The sequence below is a fragment of the Oncorhynchus masou genome, chromosome 19 (genome assembly GCF_036934945.1).
Source record: "Oncorhynchus masou masou isolate Uvic2021 chromosome 19, UVic_Omas_1.1, whole genome shotgun sequence".
Classification (NCBI taxonomy): Eukaryota; Metazoa; Chordata; class Actinopteri; order Salmoniformes; family Salmonidae; genus Oncorhynchus; species Oncorhynchus masou.
This window is the reverse complement of record NC_088230.1, coordinates 37,259,124-37,280,366: the sequence shown is the minus strand read 5'-3', so window position 1 is coordinate 37,280,366 and position 21,243 is coordinate 37,259,124. Positions and strand designations below refer to the sequence as shown.

The following is a 21,243-nucleotide window of genomic DNA, read 5'->3' as shown; positions in this document are numbered from 1 at the left end:
GGCACCAGTCTAAAACCCAACAAGGCACCAGTCTAAAGCCCAACGAGGCAACAGTCTGAAGCCCAACGAGGCAACAGTCTGAAGCCCAACGAGGCAACAGTCTGAAGCCCAACAAGGCACCAGTCTAAAGCCCAACAAGGCACCAGTCTAAAACCCAACAAGGCAACAGTCTGAAGCCCAACAAGGCAACAGTCTAAAACCCCAAAAGGCACCAGTCTAAAACCCAACGAGGCACCAGTCTAAAACCCAACGAGGCACCAGTCTAAAAACCCAACGAGGCACCAGTCTAAAAACCCAATGAAGCACCAGTCTAAAAACCCAACGAGGCACCAGTCTAAAAACCCAACGAGGCACCAGTCTAAAAACCCAACGAGGCACCAGTCTAAAAACCCAACGAGGCACCAGTCTAAAAACCCAACGAGGCACCAGTCTAAAAACCCAACGAGGCACCAGTCTAAAAACCCAACGAGGCACCAGTCTAAAAACCCAACGAGGCACCAGTCTAAAAACCCAACGAGGCACCAGTCTAAAAACCCAATGAGGCACCAGTCTAAAACCCCAAAAGGCACCAGTCTAAAACCCCAAAAGGCACCAGTCTAAAACACATGGCACCAGTCTAAAGCCCAACATGGCACCAGCCTAAAGCCCAACAAGGCTAAAGCCCAACAAGCCACCAGTCTAAAACCCACAAGGCTAAACCCAAAAGGCACCAGTCTAAAGCCCCAAAAGGCTCAAACCCAACAAGGCTAAAGCCCAACAAGGCTAAAGCCCAACAAGGCTAAAGCCCAACAAGTCACCAGTCTAAAACCCACAAGGCTAAAGCCCAACAAGGCACCAGTCTAAAGCCCAACAAGGCACCAGTCTAAAACCCCAAAAGGCACCAGTCTAAAACCCCAAAAGGCACCAGTCTAAAACCCCAAAAGGCACCAGTCTAAAACCCCAAAAGGCACCAGTCTAAAACCCCAAAAGGCACCAGTCTAAAACCCCAAAAGGCACCAGTCTAAAGCCCAACATGGCACCAGCCTAAAGCCCAACATGGCACCAGCCTAAAGCCCAACAAGGCTAAAGCCCAACAAGTCACCAGTCTAAAACCCACAAGGCTAAACCCCAAAAGGCACCAGTCTAAAGCCCCAAAAGGCTCAAACCCAACAGGGCTCAAACCCAACAAGGCTAAAGCCCAACAAGGCTAAAGCCCAACAAGTCACCAGTCTAAAACCCACAAGGCTAAAGCCCAACAAGGCACCAGTCTAAAGCCCAACAAGTCACCAGTCTAAAACCCACAAGGCTAAACCCCAAAAGGCACCAGTCTAAAGCCCCAAAAGGCTCAAACCCAACAGGGCTCAAACCCAACAAGGCTAAAGCCCAACAAGGCTAAAGCCCAACAAGTCACCAGTCTAAAACCCACAAGGCTAAAGCCCAACAAGGCACCAGTCTAAAGCCCAACAAGGCACCAGTCTAAAACCCCAAAAGGCACCAGTCTAAAACCCCAAAAGGCACCAGTCTAAAACCCCAAAAGGCACCAGTCTAAAACCCCAAAAGGCACCAGTCTAAAACCCCAAAAGGCACCAGTCTAAAACCCAACGAGGCACCAGTCTAAAACCCAACGAGGCACCAGTCTAAAGCCCAACGAGGCACCAGTCTAAAGCCCAACGAGGCACCAGTCTAAAGCCCAACGAGGCACCAGTCTAAAACCCAACGAGGAAACAGTCTAAAGCCCAACGAGGCACCAGTCTAAAGCCCAACGAGGCACCAGTCTGAAGCCCAACGAGGCAACAGTCTGAAGCCCAACAAGGCACCAGTCTAAAGCCCAACAAGGCACCAGTCTAAAACCCAACAAGGCAACAGTCTGAAGCCCAACAAGGCAACAGACTAAAACCCCAAAAGGCACCAGTCTAAAACCCAACGAGGCACCAGTCTAAAAACCCAACGAGGCACCAGTCTAAAAACCCAACGAAGCACCAGTCTAAAATCCCAACGAGGCACCAGTCTAAAAACCCAATGAAGCACCAGTCTAAAAACCCAAAGAAGCACCAGTCTAAAAACCCAACAAGGCACCAGTCTAAAAACCCAACGAGGCACCAGTCTAAAAACCCAACGAGGCACCAGTCTAAAAACCCAACGAGGCACCAGTCTAAAAACCCAACGAGGCACCAGTCTAAAAACCCAACGAGGCACCAGTCTAAAAACCCAACGAGGCACCAGTCTAAAAACCCAACGAGGCACCAGTCTAAAAACCCAACGAAGCACCAGTCTAAAAACCCAACGAGGCACCAGTCTAAAGCCCAACGAGGCACCAGTCTAAAGCCCAACAAGGCACCAGTCTAAAGCCCAACAAGGCTAGTATGCATGTTATGCAGATAACTCAGGCCTCAAGACCTTGACATAGGACTGGGTGATACGGCCAATATATCATTTTACAATATTTTTCAAATATTTGGCCGTATTTGAACAATGAAATCTCTAAATGTGTTTTATGAGTAGTGTTGTGCGTGACCCTAGTATGGCAACAAATGAATCCTAAGTGGTTTTAATTGGCTTTCTCCAACCTGATGGTTACATACTCAACCAGACGAGGACCGAACTGACAGTGAAGTAGTCCAGTTTGTATACCTTTTCATTTAATTCAGCACCGCATCAAAATACCGTTATAGACGATATTGTAAAAAAAATTCATACCAGTATGTATATTACCCAGCCATACCTTGACCCCGACTGTTCGGTGGTCTCCAGAACATCTCAAATGTGTCTGGCAATGCAACATTTATTCAGCGGTAAACGTATTGAACTCCACGACATGCTTCTATCATGGAACAGGTCTCGGTTATAAAATAGATTTGATTTCAATCGCCCATTTACATTACGTTTTAGTCATTTAGCAAGACGCTCTTATGCATACATTTTCATGCCTGTTTTTGTACCGATTAAGGACTTGATTTAGGCCTAACAATTGTCTAGTTAAGTTGAGATGCTCGACATCTCAAGTTATACACTGCTCAAAAAAATAAAGGGAACACTAAAATAACACATCCTAGATCTGAATGAATGAAATATTCTTATTAAATACTTTTTTCTTTACATAGTTGAATGTGCTGACAACAAAATCACACAAATTATCAATGGAAATCAAATTTATCAACCCATGGAGGTCTGGATTTGGAGTCACACTCAAAATTAAAGTGGAAAACCACACTACAGGCTGATACAACTTTGATGTGATGTCCTTAAAACAAGTCAAAATGAGGCTCAGTAGTGTGTGTGGCCTCCACGTACCTGTATGACCTCCCTACAACGCCTTGGCATCTCCTGTGGTGCAACGTGGCGTTGGTGGATGGAGCAAGACATGATGTCCCAGATGTGCTCAATTGGATTCAGGTCTGGGGAACGGGCGGGCCAGTCCATAGCATCAATGTCTTCCTCTTGCAGGAACTGCTGACACACTCCAGCCACATGAGGTCTAGCATTGTCTTGCATTAGGAGGAACCCAGGGCCAACCGCACCAGCATATGGTCTCACAAGGGGTCTGAGGATCTCATCTCGGTACCTAATGGCAGTCAGGATACCTCTGGCGAGCACATGGAGGGCTATGCGGCCCCCCAAAGAAATGCCACCCCACACCATGACTGACCCACCGCCAAACCGGTCATGCTGGAGGATGTTTCAGGCAGCAGAACGTTCTGCACGGCGTCTCCAGACTGTCACATTTGTCACATGTGCTCAGTGTGAACCTGCTTTCATCTGTGAAGAGCACAGATGAAAGTGGCGAATTTGTGGCGAATTTGCCAATCTTGGTGTTCTCTGGCAAATACCAAACGTCCTGCACGGTGTTGGGCTGTAAGCACAGCCCCCACCTGTGGACGTCGGGCCCTCATACCACCCTCATGGAGTCTGTTTCTGACCGTTTGAGCAGACACATGCACATTTGTGGCCTGCTGGAGGTCATTTTGCAGGGCTCTGGCAGTGCTCCTCCTGCTCCTCCTTGCACAAAGGCGGAGGTAGCGGTCCTGCTGCTGGGTTGTTGCCCTCCTACAGCCTCCTCCACGTCTCCTGATGTACTGGCCTGTCATCTGGTAGCGCCTCCATGCTCTGGACACTACGCTGACAGACACAGCAAACCTTCTTGCCACAGCTCACATTGATGTGCCATCCTGGATGAGCTGCACTACCTGAGCCACTTGTGTGGGTTGTAGACGCCGTCTCATGCTACCACTAGAGTGAAAGCACCGCCAGCATTCAAAATTGACCAAAACATCAGCCAGGAAGTGTAGGAACTGAGAAGTGGTCTGTGGTCCCCACTTGCAGAACCACTCCTTTATTGGGGGTGTCTTGCTAAATGCCTATAATTTCCACCTGTTGTCTATTCCATTTACACAACAGGATGTGAAATGTATTGTCAATCAGTGTTGCTTCCTAAGTGGACAGTTTGATTTCACAGAAGTGTGATTGACTTGGAGTTACATTGTGTTGTTTAAGTGTTCCCTTTATGTTTTTTAGCAGTGTATTTCTGTCCAACAAAACCAACCTGTGTGAATAAAGCTGTAATACATTTAGTACCAACCTGAGTACTTGTCGTCCAAGCCTAGGATCTTGTCATGGCCGGGGTCACCAAACTCAAGGTCGTGTCCCAGAAGGAAATCTGCCTTCAAGGTCAGGCTTCCTGGAGCGCCAATGGTCACTACACCATCTTCAGAATCCACTGAAACACAAAAACAACCTTTATTTATATTCGTCAGGGAATTATTACTCAAGTATAATAATCTAGTATTAATAAACTAGTATTAATAAACTAGTATAATAATCTAGTAATAATAATCTAGTATTAATAATCTAGTATTAATAAACTAGTATAATAATCTATTAATAATCTAGAATTTATAATCAGTATTAATAATCTAGTAATAATAATCTAGTATAATAATCTAGTATTAATAATCTAATATAATAATCTAGTATTAATAATCTAGTAATAATAATCCAGTATAATAATCTAGTATTAATAAAATAGTATAATAATCTAGTATTAATAATCTAGAATTTATAATCAGTATTAATAATCTAGTAATAATAATCTAGTATAATAATCTAGTATTAATAATCTAATATAATAATCTAGTATGAATAATCTAGTATTAATAATCTAGTAATAATAATCTAGTATTAATAATCTAGTATAGTCTAGTATTAATAATCTAGTATAATATAGTATTAATAATCTAGTATAATCTAGTATTAATAATCTAGTATAATCTAGTATTAATAATCTAGTATAATCTAGTATTAATAATCTAGTATAATCTAGTATTAATAATCTAGTATAATCTAGTATTAATAATCTAGTATTAATAATCTAGTATAATAATCTAGTATAATAATCTAGTATAATAAAATCGTGTCCTAGAAAATAGCTTTATATGAAGGTTAGAAGTCATAAGGAAGTATGAATATTAACCAAGCCATGTTTTCCTAGCCTTTCTGACAGAAATGTTAATTGCTCCAAGTTCATGTAAAAAAAACACAAAAAAACACCCTTGACACACAGCTATGAATATTCAATAGTCAAAGACACCACCTGCCAGTAATTTCCAAGACAGTCTGCCACAATTAAAGGGATACTTCGGGATTTTGGCAATGACTGGAAGTCTACAGGTATTTTGTTTTTTAACCTTTATTTAACTAGGCAAGTTAGTTAAGAACAAATTCTTATTTACAATGACGGCCTACCCCGGATGATGCTGGGCCAATTGTGTCCCGCCCAATGGGACGCCCAATCACAGCCGGATGTGATTCATTACGTATGGATTAGGTATGTAGACTTCCAGCCATTGTGCTAACGCTAGTTAGCATTGGCTCGGGAAGGTACCACTAACTTCCTTCATACTGGACACAGAGACATGAAAATTGTATCCACAAGTTTATCTGACTCTGGGGAAGTAGTGCCAAAATCCCAAAGTATCCCTTTAAAAGCCTTCTGATTGAACTAATACTCTGCTGCCCTCTAGTGGAGAATGTGATGCATGACAGTACATGAGTCAGTGGCTGCCTCCCTGTATAATTCAGAGCCATATGGGGCCCTGGTCAAAAGTTGTGAACTTTCTCGGGAAGAGGGTTTGCCTAGCTGTCCATTCCAGACTCCTTGCTCGGGCCAAACGCTACACCACGCTCACGGATGTTAGTTTCTTCTCCGCAATGAGTGAATCCCTGAGCTGACAAGGTAAAAATCTGTCATGCTGACCCTGAGCAAGGCAGTTAATCCACTGTTACCTGCTGGAGACACATTTCAGTTTGACAACTGACTAGGTATCTCCCTTTCCGGGAGTCTTCCCTGACCCTTCACCGAATGCCAACATATTCGAGGCCGTCTGATTTCTCCAGAAACCAATGGGTTTGGCCAGAGCCAGTCACACAGGTGGGTAAAGCTGCGTTTTTTTGAAAATCAGTCATTGGCTTTGATACTCTAATTGGTTAGAGACGACCGAAAGCGTTGAGGACTTTGTTTTGTACAAAACGGCCCTCGTGCCCCTTGAAAACCACAAAGGACTTCAATGACGTCAGGCTCAGACTGAAATATGTAGCGAACGACAGCAGAAAAAAAAAATATTTAGTGTGAGTCGTCAGGCTAGACTAGGGTACCATTTGAGACGCAGCCTTAATTGGTCTTTGACCATTGGAGAGGAGGTTTAGTTAAGGCAGTAGCCAATGTTAATGACAAGATCCCATCTGCTGCCATCGATGAGAAACCAAGACGCCTGGTGAAGTGTTTCTATGATGTTTCCTGTATCTTAAATCATATTCAAGTCTTTCCTGAATTCCCACCTCCTCACCACCTCCTCAAAACACATTGGAAGGACCGCTGACATTTTTTCTCCAATATTGGTGAGGAGGCGAGGAGATTGGATGGGATTGGATGTGAGTAATCACAGGAAGTCAAGTCAAATTTGGACAGAGCCACTTCCGGCATCTTACCTAATAAGTCATTTCCTGACTGATATAGTTTTTTTTAAATATTTTTTTCTTACACATGTGTTCCTCAAAGATTATAAAGTGAAAACAACTGTTTAAGCATAGCCAGGTTCTCCAGTAAAATGTTAATGTTGGGACAGATTGTTTGTGTCCATTTCTATGTCTCTGGTATTTTTTGGTCTCTAGCTACATGAACTTGATGATCCTCATCTTCAGCATGTTAGAAAGTGGTCACCATTAGTTCCCACCCTACAACTGGTCCAGTAAACAAAATTCTCTAGTGAATGAATACAGTTGTTCCTGTATTTCATATTTGACCATCTGCTCTCATACAGGAAACGTTAAAACCAGAGCACAAAGATCAGGACCGTCATTAGCATAACATGCATGTTGCCCTCTAGAGAATAGATCAACGTTTGAGCCCTTACACTTGACAGGTTGAGGATTCTGTTGTTTTCTTCTTGGCATCTTCCGGTCAACCTCTCTCTTCTGCCACCTCTTCTGAAAGACCACTGGAACTATCAGCTCATTCTGTTTTTATCCATGAAACCGCTTCTCCAGTGGTTCTAATAGTCACACAAACACAGATAGATATCGATGACAATCAACCAGATATGACAATGCATTTTCAAGCAATTCAGGCATAATTAGCCCAAGCTATCTCCATTGCCCTGGTATAGGAGTTTATTAGTTAGCTACCTAGCTAGCAAACCAAACGTGTGATACACGGACCTGCCAGCTCCACACCAATGATTAAAATGCCATTTTAAATAACTAACGCTAGTTAGCGAGCTAACGTTAGATGGCTTGATAAGTCGAGTATGATAATGCAGGCAGATCGAATCGCTGGCTATCGTGTGGATGTTGTTGCAGCTTGCTCCTGGCCCTTAATGATCCTTTGTAGACAGCTAGCCAGCTGGTTAATGATGTTAGCTAACTAACATGAACGAATACACAACGTTACTAGGCTAATTTGTCTGAAAGATCAAACAAACCAGTAACGTGAGAATTATAGCTAGCCAATGTTAGATATGTATGTCCGGTTTGTTATATATGAAGTACTCTGAAAGCTTGATAGTTAATGATAGCGTGAAGGTTAACATTAGTAGCTAGTTAGCTAAACAGCAAGTACAGTATGTGCTAAATTAGCCAGCTAGCTAACGTTAGCTATCAAGCTACCGTTTATTTACAAAGCTACATTTAGTAAATAAACCTCTCGGATTGTAGCCAGTAAAGCTCCATGTAGCCGTGCATAAACGAGACCTAAATTACCGTGTCTATATATCCGCCATTTCTTTATCTGCAGCGGCGACAAAGGCAATTAATATTGTTTTTCATAACTTAATTGTTTTTTTTATTTCCATTGTATACATTCGCTTTCGCTGTTGTACGTATTTCCGCTTCTTAAATTCATTTCCGGTCATCTGAGTCATGGTACTTGTAGTTATTTTGTGTTTCTAATCATTTTAGCCATGTGAAATGTATATTTTTGTGTATTTCATGTGCTGTGACAGGAGAAGAAGACGTTATTATATTCTTATACATTCTTATTCAATGTCTTAAAATGTATGTTGGGGAATTTATCAAGATCGCACATTTTAATCGCACATTTTAACCTATTTTATGGGGAAGTTTGAGGTTAAGCCTGATGGTTGCAGACTTCTACGCTACATTTTTGGGCAATTGCGTGACACTTAATGTTTAACCCATTTGAAAATGAATGAACGAGGCTGTGTTGTAACGTTTGACAAGGCTGAGCTATTTATGAATAGGAGAGTGATCCCATCGGTCTATGTCACTAGAGGGTGCCACCCGCAGGCAGCTGGACGGTTGCACCCACCCTCCCCGATAAGAACCAACAGGCGCCTGCGAGTGAAATAACGGGGAAGCTCGCTCTACAAAGGGTAGGGGGATCTCCTCCGCAGCATCATGCGCTACAATTTCTCCAATTGTGGGATTCTGCGAAATTCACTCTGACAAATTTTGTAGCTAAGCTTTGATATCCAGATATGTTTTACAACAGTGGGAGGTTCGCGCTCCTCTGCTGTTCGAGGAGAAGAGTTAGTTGTTGATTCTCGAAGACAACACGCTGGAGAGAGAGAAGTAAAGGTGCCGGTTTACTACTATTAGAAATAGTAAAATAAAGGTATACAAAAAATGAGGTGGAATATGTAATAACCTCGCCACTCCCTGCACTGCTGCCTTGGTCAAACCCCCTAATTAATAATAGACCGACCCGTGTGACGATACGGTGTCAAGCCTGTAAAACGAGGCGTTGAATGGTGCCGCTTTCAATGTGTCTCAAAGGGGTTCTTTACATATTAAATACGTTTGGACTTTTCTCCCCGCAAAAATGTTCAGCATATAATCTGAAATAGTATAATATGTTTTCTAGGCAATGGATTATTGTCTATAAAACGGACCAACCTCAACAGTTTTTTTCGTGATATTTTAAAACGGGCAAACATATATTTTTACCCAACTCTCTGTCCATAGCCTACTGTATATAACAGGGTTGGTTATGTATTGGGATGTTTATGTATTCCGGGTTGGTTGAATTTACATATCAATGAGGTTTTATGCCATAGGTCCTGCTTGCAGATAAGAGGAGATCACGAATTCTTCCCAGCCTGATGTTAATATGCAAGCGAGGTCACTTTCTGAAATACCGTGTTCTATTTTCATATTTACAATGTTTACGAGTATTCACAATGTTTACGCCATGGACGTGTGTGCGTGTGTGTGTGTGTGTGTGAGAGATGTTTTCACAAGTGGACAAAACATTAAGAACACCTGCTCTTTCCATGTCATAGACTGACCAGGTGAATCCAGGGGATAGCTATGATCCCTTATTGATGTCACTCGTTAAATTCGCTCAAAAAATAAATAAAAAATCTAATTTTATTTGACACATGCGCCGATTACAACAAGTGTCGGACCAACACTGCTTAGCCTATTGTGAAATGCTTACATACAAGCCCTTAAACAACAGTGCAGTTCCAGAAGAAGAGTTAAGAAATATTTACCAAAAATACTAAAGTAAAAAATGATTAAAAAGTAACACAATAATGAGTCTATATGCAGGAAGTACCAGTAATGTGTGGAGGTACAGGTAATTTGTACATGTAAGTAGGGGTGAAGTGACTATGCATAGTTAAACAGCAAGTAGCTGCAAAACAAATGGGGGGGAGGGGTCAATGTAATAGTATGGTGGCCATTTGATTAATTGTTCAGCAGTCTTATGGCTTAGGGGGTAGAAGCTGTTGAGGAGCCTTTTGGACAGATGCTCAGCAGTTGCCATACCAGGCGGTGATGCAACCGGTCAGGATGCTCTCGATGGTGCAGCTGTAGAACTTTTGGATCTGGGGACCCATGCCAAATCTTTTCAGATCTGAGGACCCATGCCAAATCTTTTCAGTCTCCCGAGGGGAGACACGTTATGAAGCCCAGGATCAAGTTGCAGAGGGAGGTGTTTATCCCAGGGTCCTTAGCTTAGTGATGAGCTTTGTGGGCACTATGGTGTTGAACTCTGAACTGTCGTCAATGAACAGCATTCTCACATAGGTGTTCTTTTTGTCCAGGTGGGAAAGGGCAGTGTGGAGTGCAATAGAGATTGGATCATCTGTGGATCTGTTGGGGTGGTATGTGAATTGGAGTGGGTCTAGGGTTTCTGGGAGGATGCTGTTCATGTGAACCATGACTAGCCTTTCAAAGCATTTCATGGCTACTGCCGTGAGTGCTACCGGGAGGTAATCATTTAGGGGAGAAGACAGGTTAAAGAAGGATTTTTAATGATTGAGACATGGATTGTATGTGTGTGCCATTCAGAGGGTGAATGGGCAAGACAAAACATTTAAGTTCCTTTGAACCGGGTATGGTAGTAGGTGACAGGCGGTTTTTCGTCAAGAACTGCAACGCTGCTGGGTTTTTCACGCTCAAGTTTCCTGTTTGTTTCAGGAATGGTCCACCACCCAAATGACATCCAGCCATCCAGCCTTGACACAACTGTGGAAAGTTATGGAGTCAACATGGGCCAGCATCCCTGTGGAACGCTTTCCACACCTTTTGTGTATTGTTGTGAATTGTTAGATATTTCTGCACTATTTGAGCTAGAAACACAAGCATTTACAGTGGGGCAAAAAGTATTTAGTCAGCCACCAATTGTGCAAGTTCTCCCACTTAAAAAGATGAGAGATGCCTGTAATTTTCATCATAGGTACTACACCCGCAATAACATCTGCTAAACAAATACAATCGGATTTGATTTAGAGTCCATGCCAAGACAAGTTGAGGCTGTTCTGAGGGCAAAAGGGGGATGTGCTTTTGTATGTTATTGTTGTAGGACCGAGTTGGCTAGCATGCTCTAATTATAATGGTCACATTAGCTCCCTGCTAATTCATAGTTATTTCCATGCCAACAGATGAATCACGAATCTACAACCATCAACATACTGTTGACCTTCACATCTAATGTGCTTCCTTATGTCTTTAGTCAGAATAAACACCAATCAACTGGGATCACTGGCTCTTTATAAACACAACACTAGAGAGATCACATCTCTTACACAGCTTATATCTCTCTATTCCGCCCTAAAGCCTTGATAGGAATCCAAAGTTGGCAGCATTTTTACAAGCTATGCCTTTAAACGACCCCTTTGTCATGCCACCTTTTTACAAAAGGGGATGAACATAATTTGGACAGTTGCTTGTTATGTAATAACCCATCTGTTATTAACATTAGATGGGTCATCATTAAAGCTAGGACCATAGCCTCATAACATTAGATGGGTCATCATTAAAGCCAGGCCCAGATCCTCTTAACATTAGATGGGTCATCATTAAAGCCAGGCCCAGAGACTCATAACATTAGATGGGTCATCATTAAAGCTAGGACCAGGCCCAGAGCCTCATAACATTAGATGGGTCATCATTAAAGCCAGGCCCAGAGCCTCATAACATTAGATGGGTCATCATTAAAGCTAGGCCCAGATCCTCATAACATTAGATGGGTCATCATATGAATCAGAAAGTGAGGTTGTAATGGTAAACCATGTACTGTTTGTCTCTATTTTTATTATGTCCCAAATGGCACCCTATTCCCCTATATAGTGCACTACTTTTGACCAGAGTCTCATAGGCCCTGGAAAAAAGTAGTGCACAATATGTGAAATAGGGTGCTGTTTCTGACAGTACCCCCCCCCCCCCCCAAGGTCAAGGTGCGGACTCTGGCCGTAAAACCTAACCCCATGGGGCAGGGTCTGGGTGGGTATCTGTCCGCGGTGGCGGCTCTGGCGCGGGACGTGGACCCCACTCCTCCTTAGTCTCGGCCCACTTAGGTGGCGCCTTAGGAGCGGCAACCCTCACCGCCGACCTCAGACTGGAGACCCGTGCCGGACTGACGGGAGGCTCTGGCGGCTCCTAACTGACGGGAGGCTCTGGCAGCGCTGGACAGGAGGGAGCACCTGGAGGGAGGAGACGGAGTGACAGCCTGTGCGTGGGGCTGCCACTGGAGGCCTGGTGCGTGGAGGAGGCACCTGATGGACCGGACCATAGAGGTGCACTGGAGGTCTCGAGCACCGAGCCTGCACAACCTGTCCTTGCTGGATACTCCCTGTAGCCCGGCAAGTGAGGTGGGGTGGAACAGACCGCACTGGGCTGTGCTGGCGAACCAGGGGCACCGGTTTTTAATTACAACAGAAAAGAGACAGGTATGAGTGGACTGTGCTCTACCAGCCACTGTTCGCGGCAACAGTCTGACCAGGTTTTCTTTCTCCAGGTTAATGTACCTGAACCCATCTTTGGCCAGGGTCGACTTTTTCAATAGTCACACCTTGAAACCAATGGCTTCTCACCCGTCGGCTTCCCTTGAAGTACGTCCCCGTCATTGTCCAGCGATTAACGTCCACTTGGCATGTAGAAGAGATCGGGCAAGGGTGTCTTGCTGGGTTACCACCCTTGGAAGAGAGGGGACTTTCTTTGCTCACTGGGTTACCACCCTTGGAAGAGAGGGGACTTTCTTTGCTCACTGGGTTACCACCCTTGGAAGAGAGGGGACTTTCTTTGCTCACTGGATTACCACCCTTGGAAGAGAGGGGACTTTCTTTGCTCACTGGGTTACCACCCTTGGAAGAGAGGGACTTTCTTTGCTCACTGGATTACCACCCTTGGAAGAGGGGGACTTTCTTTGCTCACTGGATTACCACCCTTGGAAGAGAGGGGACTTTCTTTGCTCACTGGATTACCACCCTTGGAAGAGAGGGGACTTTCTTTGCTCACTGGATTACCACCCTTGGAAGAGAGGGGACTTTCTTTGCTCACTGGATTACCACCCTTGGAAGAGGGGGCTTTCTTTGCTCACTGGATTACCACCCTTGGAAGAGAGGGGACTTTCTTTGCTCACTGGATTACCACCCTTGGAAGAGAGGGGACTTTCTTTGCTCACTGGATTACCACCCTTGGAAGAGAGGGGACTTTCTTTGCTCACTGGATTACCACCCTTGGAAGAGAGGGGACCCTTGGAAGAGAGGGGACTTTCTTTGCTCACTGGATTACCACCCTTGGAAGAGAGGGGACTTTCTTTGCTCACTGGGTTACCACCCTTGGAAGAGGGTGGGACTTTCTGTTTCCCACTTCACCCTGCCGGATCATGGAGACCGTTTTAGATTTATTTATAATGGCGAGGTGGACTACTGACTGTTTCCTGGTTTCCTAATCTGATGCTGACTGTTTAGTGGTTTCCTAATCTGATGCTGACTGTTTAGTGGTTTCCTAATCTGATGCTGACTGTTTAGTGGTTTCCTAATCTGATGCTGACTGTTTAGTGGTTTCCTAATCTGATGCTAACTGTTTAGTGGTTTCCTAATCTGATGCTGACTGTTTAGTGGTTTCCTAATCTGATGCTGACTGTTTAGTGGTGTCCTAATCTGATGCTGGCTGTTTAGTGGTTTCCTAATCTGATGCTGATGCTCTGATGCTGACTGTTTAGTGGTTTCCTAATCTGATGCTGACTGTTTAGTGGTTTCCTAATCTGATGCTGACTGTTTAGTGGTGTCCTAATCTGATGCTGACTGTTTAGTGGTGTCCTAATCTGATGCTGACTGTTTAGTGGTTTCCTAATCTGATGCTGACTGTTTAGTGGTTTCCTAATCTGATGCTGACTGTTTAGTGGTTTCCTAATCTGATGCTGACTGTTTAGTGGTTTCCTAATCTGATGCTGACTGTTTAGTGGTGTCCTAATCTGATGCTGACTGTTTAGTGGTGTCCTAATCTGATGCTGACTGTTTAGTGGTTTCCTAATCTGATGCTGACTGTTTAGTGGTTTCCTAATCTGATGCTGGCTGTTTAGTGGTTTCCTAATCTGATGCTGACTGTTTAGTGGTTTCCTAATCTGATGCTGACTGTTTAGTGGTTTCCTAATCTGATGCTGACTGTTTAGTGGTGTCCTAATCTGATGCTGACTGTTTAGTGGTGTCCTAATCTGATGCTAATCTAATCTGATGCTGACTGTTTAGTGGTTTCCTAATCTGATGCTGACTGTTTAGTGGTGTCCTAATCTGATGCTGACTGTTTAGTGGTGTCCTAATCTGATGCTGACTGTTTAGTGGTGTCCTAATCTGATGCTGACTGTTTAGTGGTGTCCTAATCTGATGCTGACTGTTTAGTGGTTTCCTAATCTGATGCTGACTGTTTAGTGGTTTCCTAATCTGATGCTGACTGTTTAGTGGTTTCCTAATCTGATGCTGACTGTTTAGTGGTTTCCTAATCTGATGCTGACTGTTTAGTGGTTTCCTAATCTGATGCTGACTGTTTAGTGGTGTCCTATTCTGATGCTGACTGTTTAGTGGTTTCCTAATCTGATGCTGACTGTTTAGTGGTTTCCTAATCTGATGCTGACTGTTTAGTGGTTTCCTAATCTGATGCTGACTGTTTAGTGGTTTCCTAATCTGATGCTGACTGTTTAGTGGTTTCCTAATCTGATGCTGACTGTTTAGATGCTGGTAATCTGATGCTTTTAGTTGTTTCCTAATCTGATGCTGACTGTTTAGTGGTTTCCTAATCTGATGCTGACTGTTTAGTGGTTTCCTAATCTGATGCTGACTGTTTAGTGGTTTCCTAATCTGATGCTGACTGTTTAGTGGTTTCCTAATCTGATGCTGACTGTTTAGTGGTGTCCTAATCTGATGCTGACTGTTTAGTGGTTTCCTAATCTGATGCTGACTGTTTAGTGGTTTCCTAATCTGATGCTGACTGTTTAGTGGTTTCCTAATCTGATGCTGACTGTTTAGTGGTTTCCTAATCTGATGCTGACTGTTTAGTGGTGTCCTAATCTGATGCTGACTGTTTAGTGGTGTCCTAATCTGATGCTGACTGTTTAGTGGTGTCCTAATCTGATGCTGACTGTTTAGTGGTTTCCTAATCTGATGCTGACTGTTTAGTGGTGTCCTAATCTGATGCTGACTGTTTAGTGGTTTCCTAATCTGATGCTGACTGTTTAGTGGTTTCCTAATCTGATGCTGACTGTTTAGTGGTTTCCTAATCTGATGCTGACTGTTTAGTGGTTTCCTAATCTGATGCTGACTGTTTAGTGGTTTCCTAATCTGATGCTGACTGTTTAGTGGTTTCCTAATCTGATGCTGACTGTTTAGTGGTTTCCTAATCTGATGCTGACTGTTTAGTGGTTTCCTAATCTGATGCTGACTGTTTAGTGGTTTCCTAATCTGATGCTGACTGTTTAGTGGTTTCCTAATCTGATGCTGACTGTTTAGTGGTGTCTAATCTGATGCTGACTGTTTAGTGGTTTCCTAATCTGATGCTGACTGTTTAGTGGTTTCCTAATCTGATGCTGACTGTTTAGTGGTTTCCTAATCTGATGCTGACTGTTTAGTGGTTTCCTAATCTGATGCTGACTGTTTAGTGGTTTCCTAATCTGATGCTGACTGTTTAGTGGTTTCCTAATCTGATGCTGACTGTTTAGTGGTTTCCTAATCTGATGCTGACTGTTTAGTGGTTTCCTAATCTGATGCTGACTGTTTAGTGGTTTCCTAATCTGATGCTGACTGTTTAGTGGTTTCCTAATCTGATGCTGACTGTTTAGTGGTTTCCTAATCTGATGCTGATGCTGACTTCCTGGTTTCCTAATCTGATGCTGACTGTTTAGTGGTTTCCTAATCTGATGCTGACTGTTTAGTGGTGTCCTATTCTGATGCTGTTTCTGAAATTCTCTTGAAGATCTTCTATTCTCTCATGTAGTCAGCGACCACTGGCCGGAGCTTGGCGGCCAGACCAACCCCACTCTCAGCGACACCAGCGTCCAGGAAGTCCTACAGGATGTTAGGATCAGCGGAGAGGAAGTCTGTGTGCTCCCCAGCAGTGCCGCCACGACCTCGGAACCAGAAACCTTTAAGTCTCTATTTTGGTTTGGTCAGGGTATGATTTGGGGTGGGCATTCTATGTTATTTTTTTCTATGTTTTTGTATTTCTTTGTTTTGGCCGGGTGTAGTTCTCAATCGGGGACAGCTGTCTATCGTTGGCTCTGATTAGGAATCATACTTTGGTAGCTTTTCCCCACAGGGGTTTTGTGGGTAGTTATTTTCTGTTTTGTGTTTCTGCACCTGACAGGACTGTTTCGGTTTTCGTTCATTCTCTTTGTTAATGTTGTTATTTCGTGTTCAGTTGAAATAAGAGTATGAACATTTGCCACAATGCACCTTGGTCCTCTCCATTCATCAGCCGTGACATAGGGACAGGAACAGGAGACACAGATAAGAGGGGACAGGGATCTCCTGTAATGACTGCTCATATTCAACAGAGGGCGCTGTGGCACTGATACTGATCCAGTCACTGCAGAATAGCGGTAGAGTTTGGCAAATTCTATTATCTGCATCCAAGGACAGAACTTGATTTGGATTGAATAATGATTTAATACGTTATTCTAAATGGGCTGTGTTTCACACGTTTTAAGTCTTGTCATTAAATATAATTTGATACAGGGTATAGTTTTGATCATAAAGAGACCATGCAATTAGCATTCTATTATATAGTTGATGGGTACGTTGATAGATTGGGTTAATTAATTAGTCAATATGCCTACTAGGTTAAATAAATAATTATGTTTGGGTTCGGTAGGTTATGTAGCCTAGTAATAATTGCAAGAGGTGGCAGTGCTTGTATGGGTAACATAGACAAATGAAAGACAAATGAATGAAAACGGTTACAGGGACCGGTGACGGGAAACGGTTACGGGAAACGGTCACGGGAAACGGTGACGGGAAACGGTTACGGGAAACGGTCACGGGAAACGGTGACGGGAAACGGGTTACGGGAAACGGTCACGGGAAACGGTCACGGGAAACGGTTAAGGGACACGGTTACGGGACACGGTGACGGGAAACGGTGACGGGAAACGGTGGGGAACGGGGAAACGGTTACGGGAAACGGTTAAGGGGACACGGTTACGGGACACGTGACGGGAAACGGTTAAAAACGGGTTACGGGAAACGGTCACGGGAAACGTCACGGGAAACGGTTACGGGAAACAGTTACGGGAAACGGTTACGGGAAACGGTCACGGGGAAACGGTGACGGGACACGGTGACGGGAAACGGGGGAAACGGTTACGGGAAACGGTGACGGGAAACGGTTACTGGGGACACGGTGACGGGAAACGGTTACGGGGAAACGGTTAAAACGGTTACGGGAAACGGTTACGGGGACACGGTGACGGGAAACGGTTACGGGACACGGAAAACGGGTCTGGGGACACGGATTACGGGACACGGACGGGAAACGGGGATTACGGACGGGGACACGGATTACGGGAAACGGTTACGGGAAACGGTTACGGGGAAACGGTGACGGGGAAACGGTGACGGGAAACGGTGACGGGAAACGGTTACGGGAAACGGAAACGGTTAATAATAATAATATATAATATATCCCATTTAGCAGACGCTTTTGTCCAAAGCGACTTACAAGTCGGCTGGGGCCACTACTTTTACATATGGGTGGCCCCAGCGGGAATCAAACCCACGACGCTTGGCGTTGCAACTGAGCCACACAGGACTCTCGGTGACGGGAAACGGTTACGGGAAACGGGGAAAGCGGTTACGGGAAACGGGACACGGTTACGAAACGGGGTTATTCTGAAACGGTTACGAAACGGTTACGGGAAACGGGGAAACGGGTTACGGGGGAAACGGTTACGGGAAACGGGTTACGGGAAACGGTTACTGAAACGGTTACGGGAAACGGTTACGGGGAAACGGGAAACGGTCTACGGGGAAAACGCGGTTACTGGGACACGGTTACGGGAAACGGGTTACGGGGACACGGGAAACGTTATTACGGGAAACGGGAAACGGTTACCGGTTACTTAAGGGGACACGGTTTGGGGAAACGGTCACGGGAAACTGTTACAGGGACACGGTTACAGGGACACATTCCCTTACTCAGACCTTTGCATGCAAACTGTTATGTTGTTGCAAGTTGGTTGATTGACCAGTTGCTGGTCAAGGGATGATTGTATCAAATGTTTATTTTGCTGTTTGTGACTATGGTTTTAAGAAGATTTTAGGCCCTCTAGTTGTTATTTTCTTAATGTTTTAAGTAATCCTAGCTACATAGTCTGGCTATGCACTAGATTTTATAATTTCACAATATTCTATTAGATTTAAAGTTTTAGCTTTGGCTATAGGTTATCTACTCTTGTTCCATGCAACATGTACCACTGCACTTTAAAAACGTTACTCTTTGCTCCAAGCCACACCCACCAAACGGAGCTAACGTACCTCAAAGTCTGTTCCAGAACATACATGATAGTTTGTACTGTCGTTCAGTACAAAACGTACCGCAACGTAGCAAACGTTCAAGCGAATTGAACGCTCATCGAATCTACCCGCGAGCCTAGCTGTGCAACCCTGCTTTTATTCATCCACAATAGTTTGTCGTTGTCCATTTAGAAATTTAATTCCATATATAAGCTATGTCCATCAACATGTCCATAATTTAAACTATTTAAAAAACAAACGAGCAAGATCAGGTATTGGGTAAAGCTAATGGGGGTGGGGCCACACAACATCTGAACTCCTCATGAGGGGCACAGGGCTCAAGTATTATCTAACATGGGCTCATTGAGTATTATCTAACATGGGCTCATTGAGTATTATCTAACATGGGCTCATTGAGTATTATCTAACATGGGCTCATTGAGTATTATCTAACATGGGCTCACATGGGCTCATTGAGTATTATCTAACATGGGCTCATTGAGTATTATCTAACATGGGCTCATTGAGTATTATCTAACATGGGCTCATTGAGTATTATCTAACATGGGCTCATTGAGTATTATCTAACATGGGCTCATTGAGTATTATCTAACATGGGCTCATTGAGTATTATCTAACATGGGCTCATTGAGTATTAACATGGGCTAACATGGGCTCATTGAGTATTATCTAACATGGGCTCATTGAGTATTATCTAACATGGGCTCATTGAGTATTATCTAACATGGGCTCATTGAGTATTATCTAACATGGGCTCATTGAGTATTATCTAACATGGGCTCATTGAGTATTATCTAACATGGGCTCATTGAGTATTATCTAACATGGGCTCATTGAGTATTATCTAACATGGGCTCAACATTGAGTATTATCTAACATGGGCTCATTGAGTATTATCTAACATGGGCTCATTGAGTATTATCTAACATGGGCTCATTGAGTATTATCTAACATGGGCTCATTGAGTATTATCTAACATGGGCTCATTGAGTATTATCTAACATGGGCTCATTGAGTATTATCTAACATGGGCTCATTGAGTATTATCTAACATTGGGCTCATTGAGTATTATCTAACATGGGCTCATTGAGTATTATCTAACATGGGCTCATTGAGTATTATCTAACATGGGCTCATTGAGTATTATCTAACATGGGCTCATTGAGTATTATCTAACATGGGCTCATTGAGTATTATCTAACATGGGCTCATTGAGTATTATCTAACATGGGCTCATTGAGTATTATCTAACATGGGCTCATTGAGTATTATCTAACATGGGTATTATCTAACATGGCCTCATTGAGTATTATCTAACATGGGCTCATTGAGTATTATCTAACATGGGCTCATTGAGTATTATCTAACATGGGCTCATTGAGTATTATCTAACATGGGCTCATTGAGTATTATCTAACATGGGCTCATTGAGTATTATCTAACAACATGGGCTCATTGAGTATTATCTAACATGGGCTCATTGAGTATTATCTAACATGGGCTCATTGAGTATTATCTAACATGGGCTCATTGAGTATTATCTAACATGGGCTAACATTGAGTATTATCTAACATGGGCTCATTGAGTATTATCTAACATGGGCTAACATGGGCTCATTGAGTATTATCTAACATGGGCTCATTGAGTATTATCTAACATGGGCTCATTGAGTATTATCTAACATGGGCTCTTGAGTATTATCTATTCATTGAGTATTATCTAACATGGGCTCATTGAGTATTATCTAACATGGGCTCATTGAGTATTATCTAACATGGGCTCATTGAGTATTATCTAACAGCTCATTGGTATTATCTCATTGAGTATTATCGGACATGGGCTCATTGAGTATTATCGAACATGGGCTCATTGATATTATCGCCTATTGATTGCCTATCAGTCACGGACATACAGTGGTGGAAAAAGTACTCTGTTTTCATACTTGAGTAAAAGTCAAGATCCATTAATAGAAAATAACTCAAGTAAAAGTCAAAGATTCCCAGTAAAATACTACTTGAGTAAAAGTCTAAAAGTATTTGGTTTTAAATATACTTAAGTATCAAAAGTAAATGGAATTACTAAAATATACTTAAGTATCAAAGTAAAAGTGTAAATAATTTCAAATTCTTTATATTAAGGAAACCATACGCACTATTTTTTATTATTTTTTATTTATTTATTTTTTATTTATTTAGGGAGCCAGACGCACGCTCCAACGCTCAGACATCATTTACAAACAAAGCCCGAGTCCTCCAGATCAGAGGTAGAAGGGATGACCAGGGATTTTCTCTTGATAAGTGCATACATTTTACTATTTTCCTGTCCTGCTAAGCCTTCAAAATGTAACTTGTACTATTGGGTGTCAGGTAAAATATATGGAGTAAAAAGTACATTATTTTCTTTATGAACGTAGTGAAGTAAAAGTAGTCAAAAAAATGTAATAGTAAAGTATAAATACCTCCAAAAACTACTTAAGTAGTATTTTAAAGTATTTTTAC

At 43.0% G+C, this 21,243-nt stretch overlaps 1 protein-coding gene across 1 annotated transcript in view; it reads right to left on the bottom strand.

Annotated features, from left to right (window-relative positions):
• Window positions 1-8,342, bottom strand: part of LOC135506240 (zinc finger protein 513-like) — a 32,027-nt gene extending 23,685 nt beyond the window's left edge. The window contains exons 1-3 of the mRNA XM_064925760.1: window positions 8,230-8,342; window positions 7,386-7,523; window positions 4,556-4,693 (exon numbers count right to left, since the gene is read on the bottom strand). Coding sequence (XP_064781832.1) covers window positions 4,556-4,693; window positions 7,386-7,425 — 178 coding nt within the window. The 5' untranslated portion in view covers window positions 7,426-7,523; window positions 8,230-8,342. The remainder of the gene's footprint in view (window positions 1-4,555; window positions 4,694-7,385; window positions 7,524-8,229) is intronic.
• Between the last annotated feature and the right edge of the window lie 12,901 nt (window positions 8,343-21,243).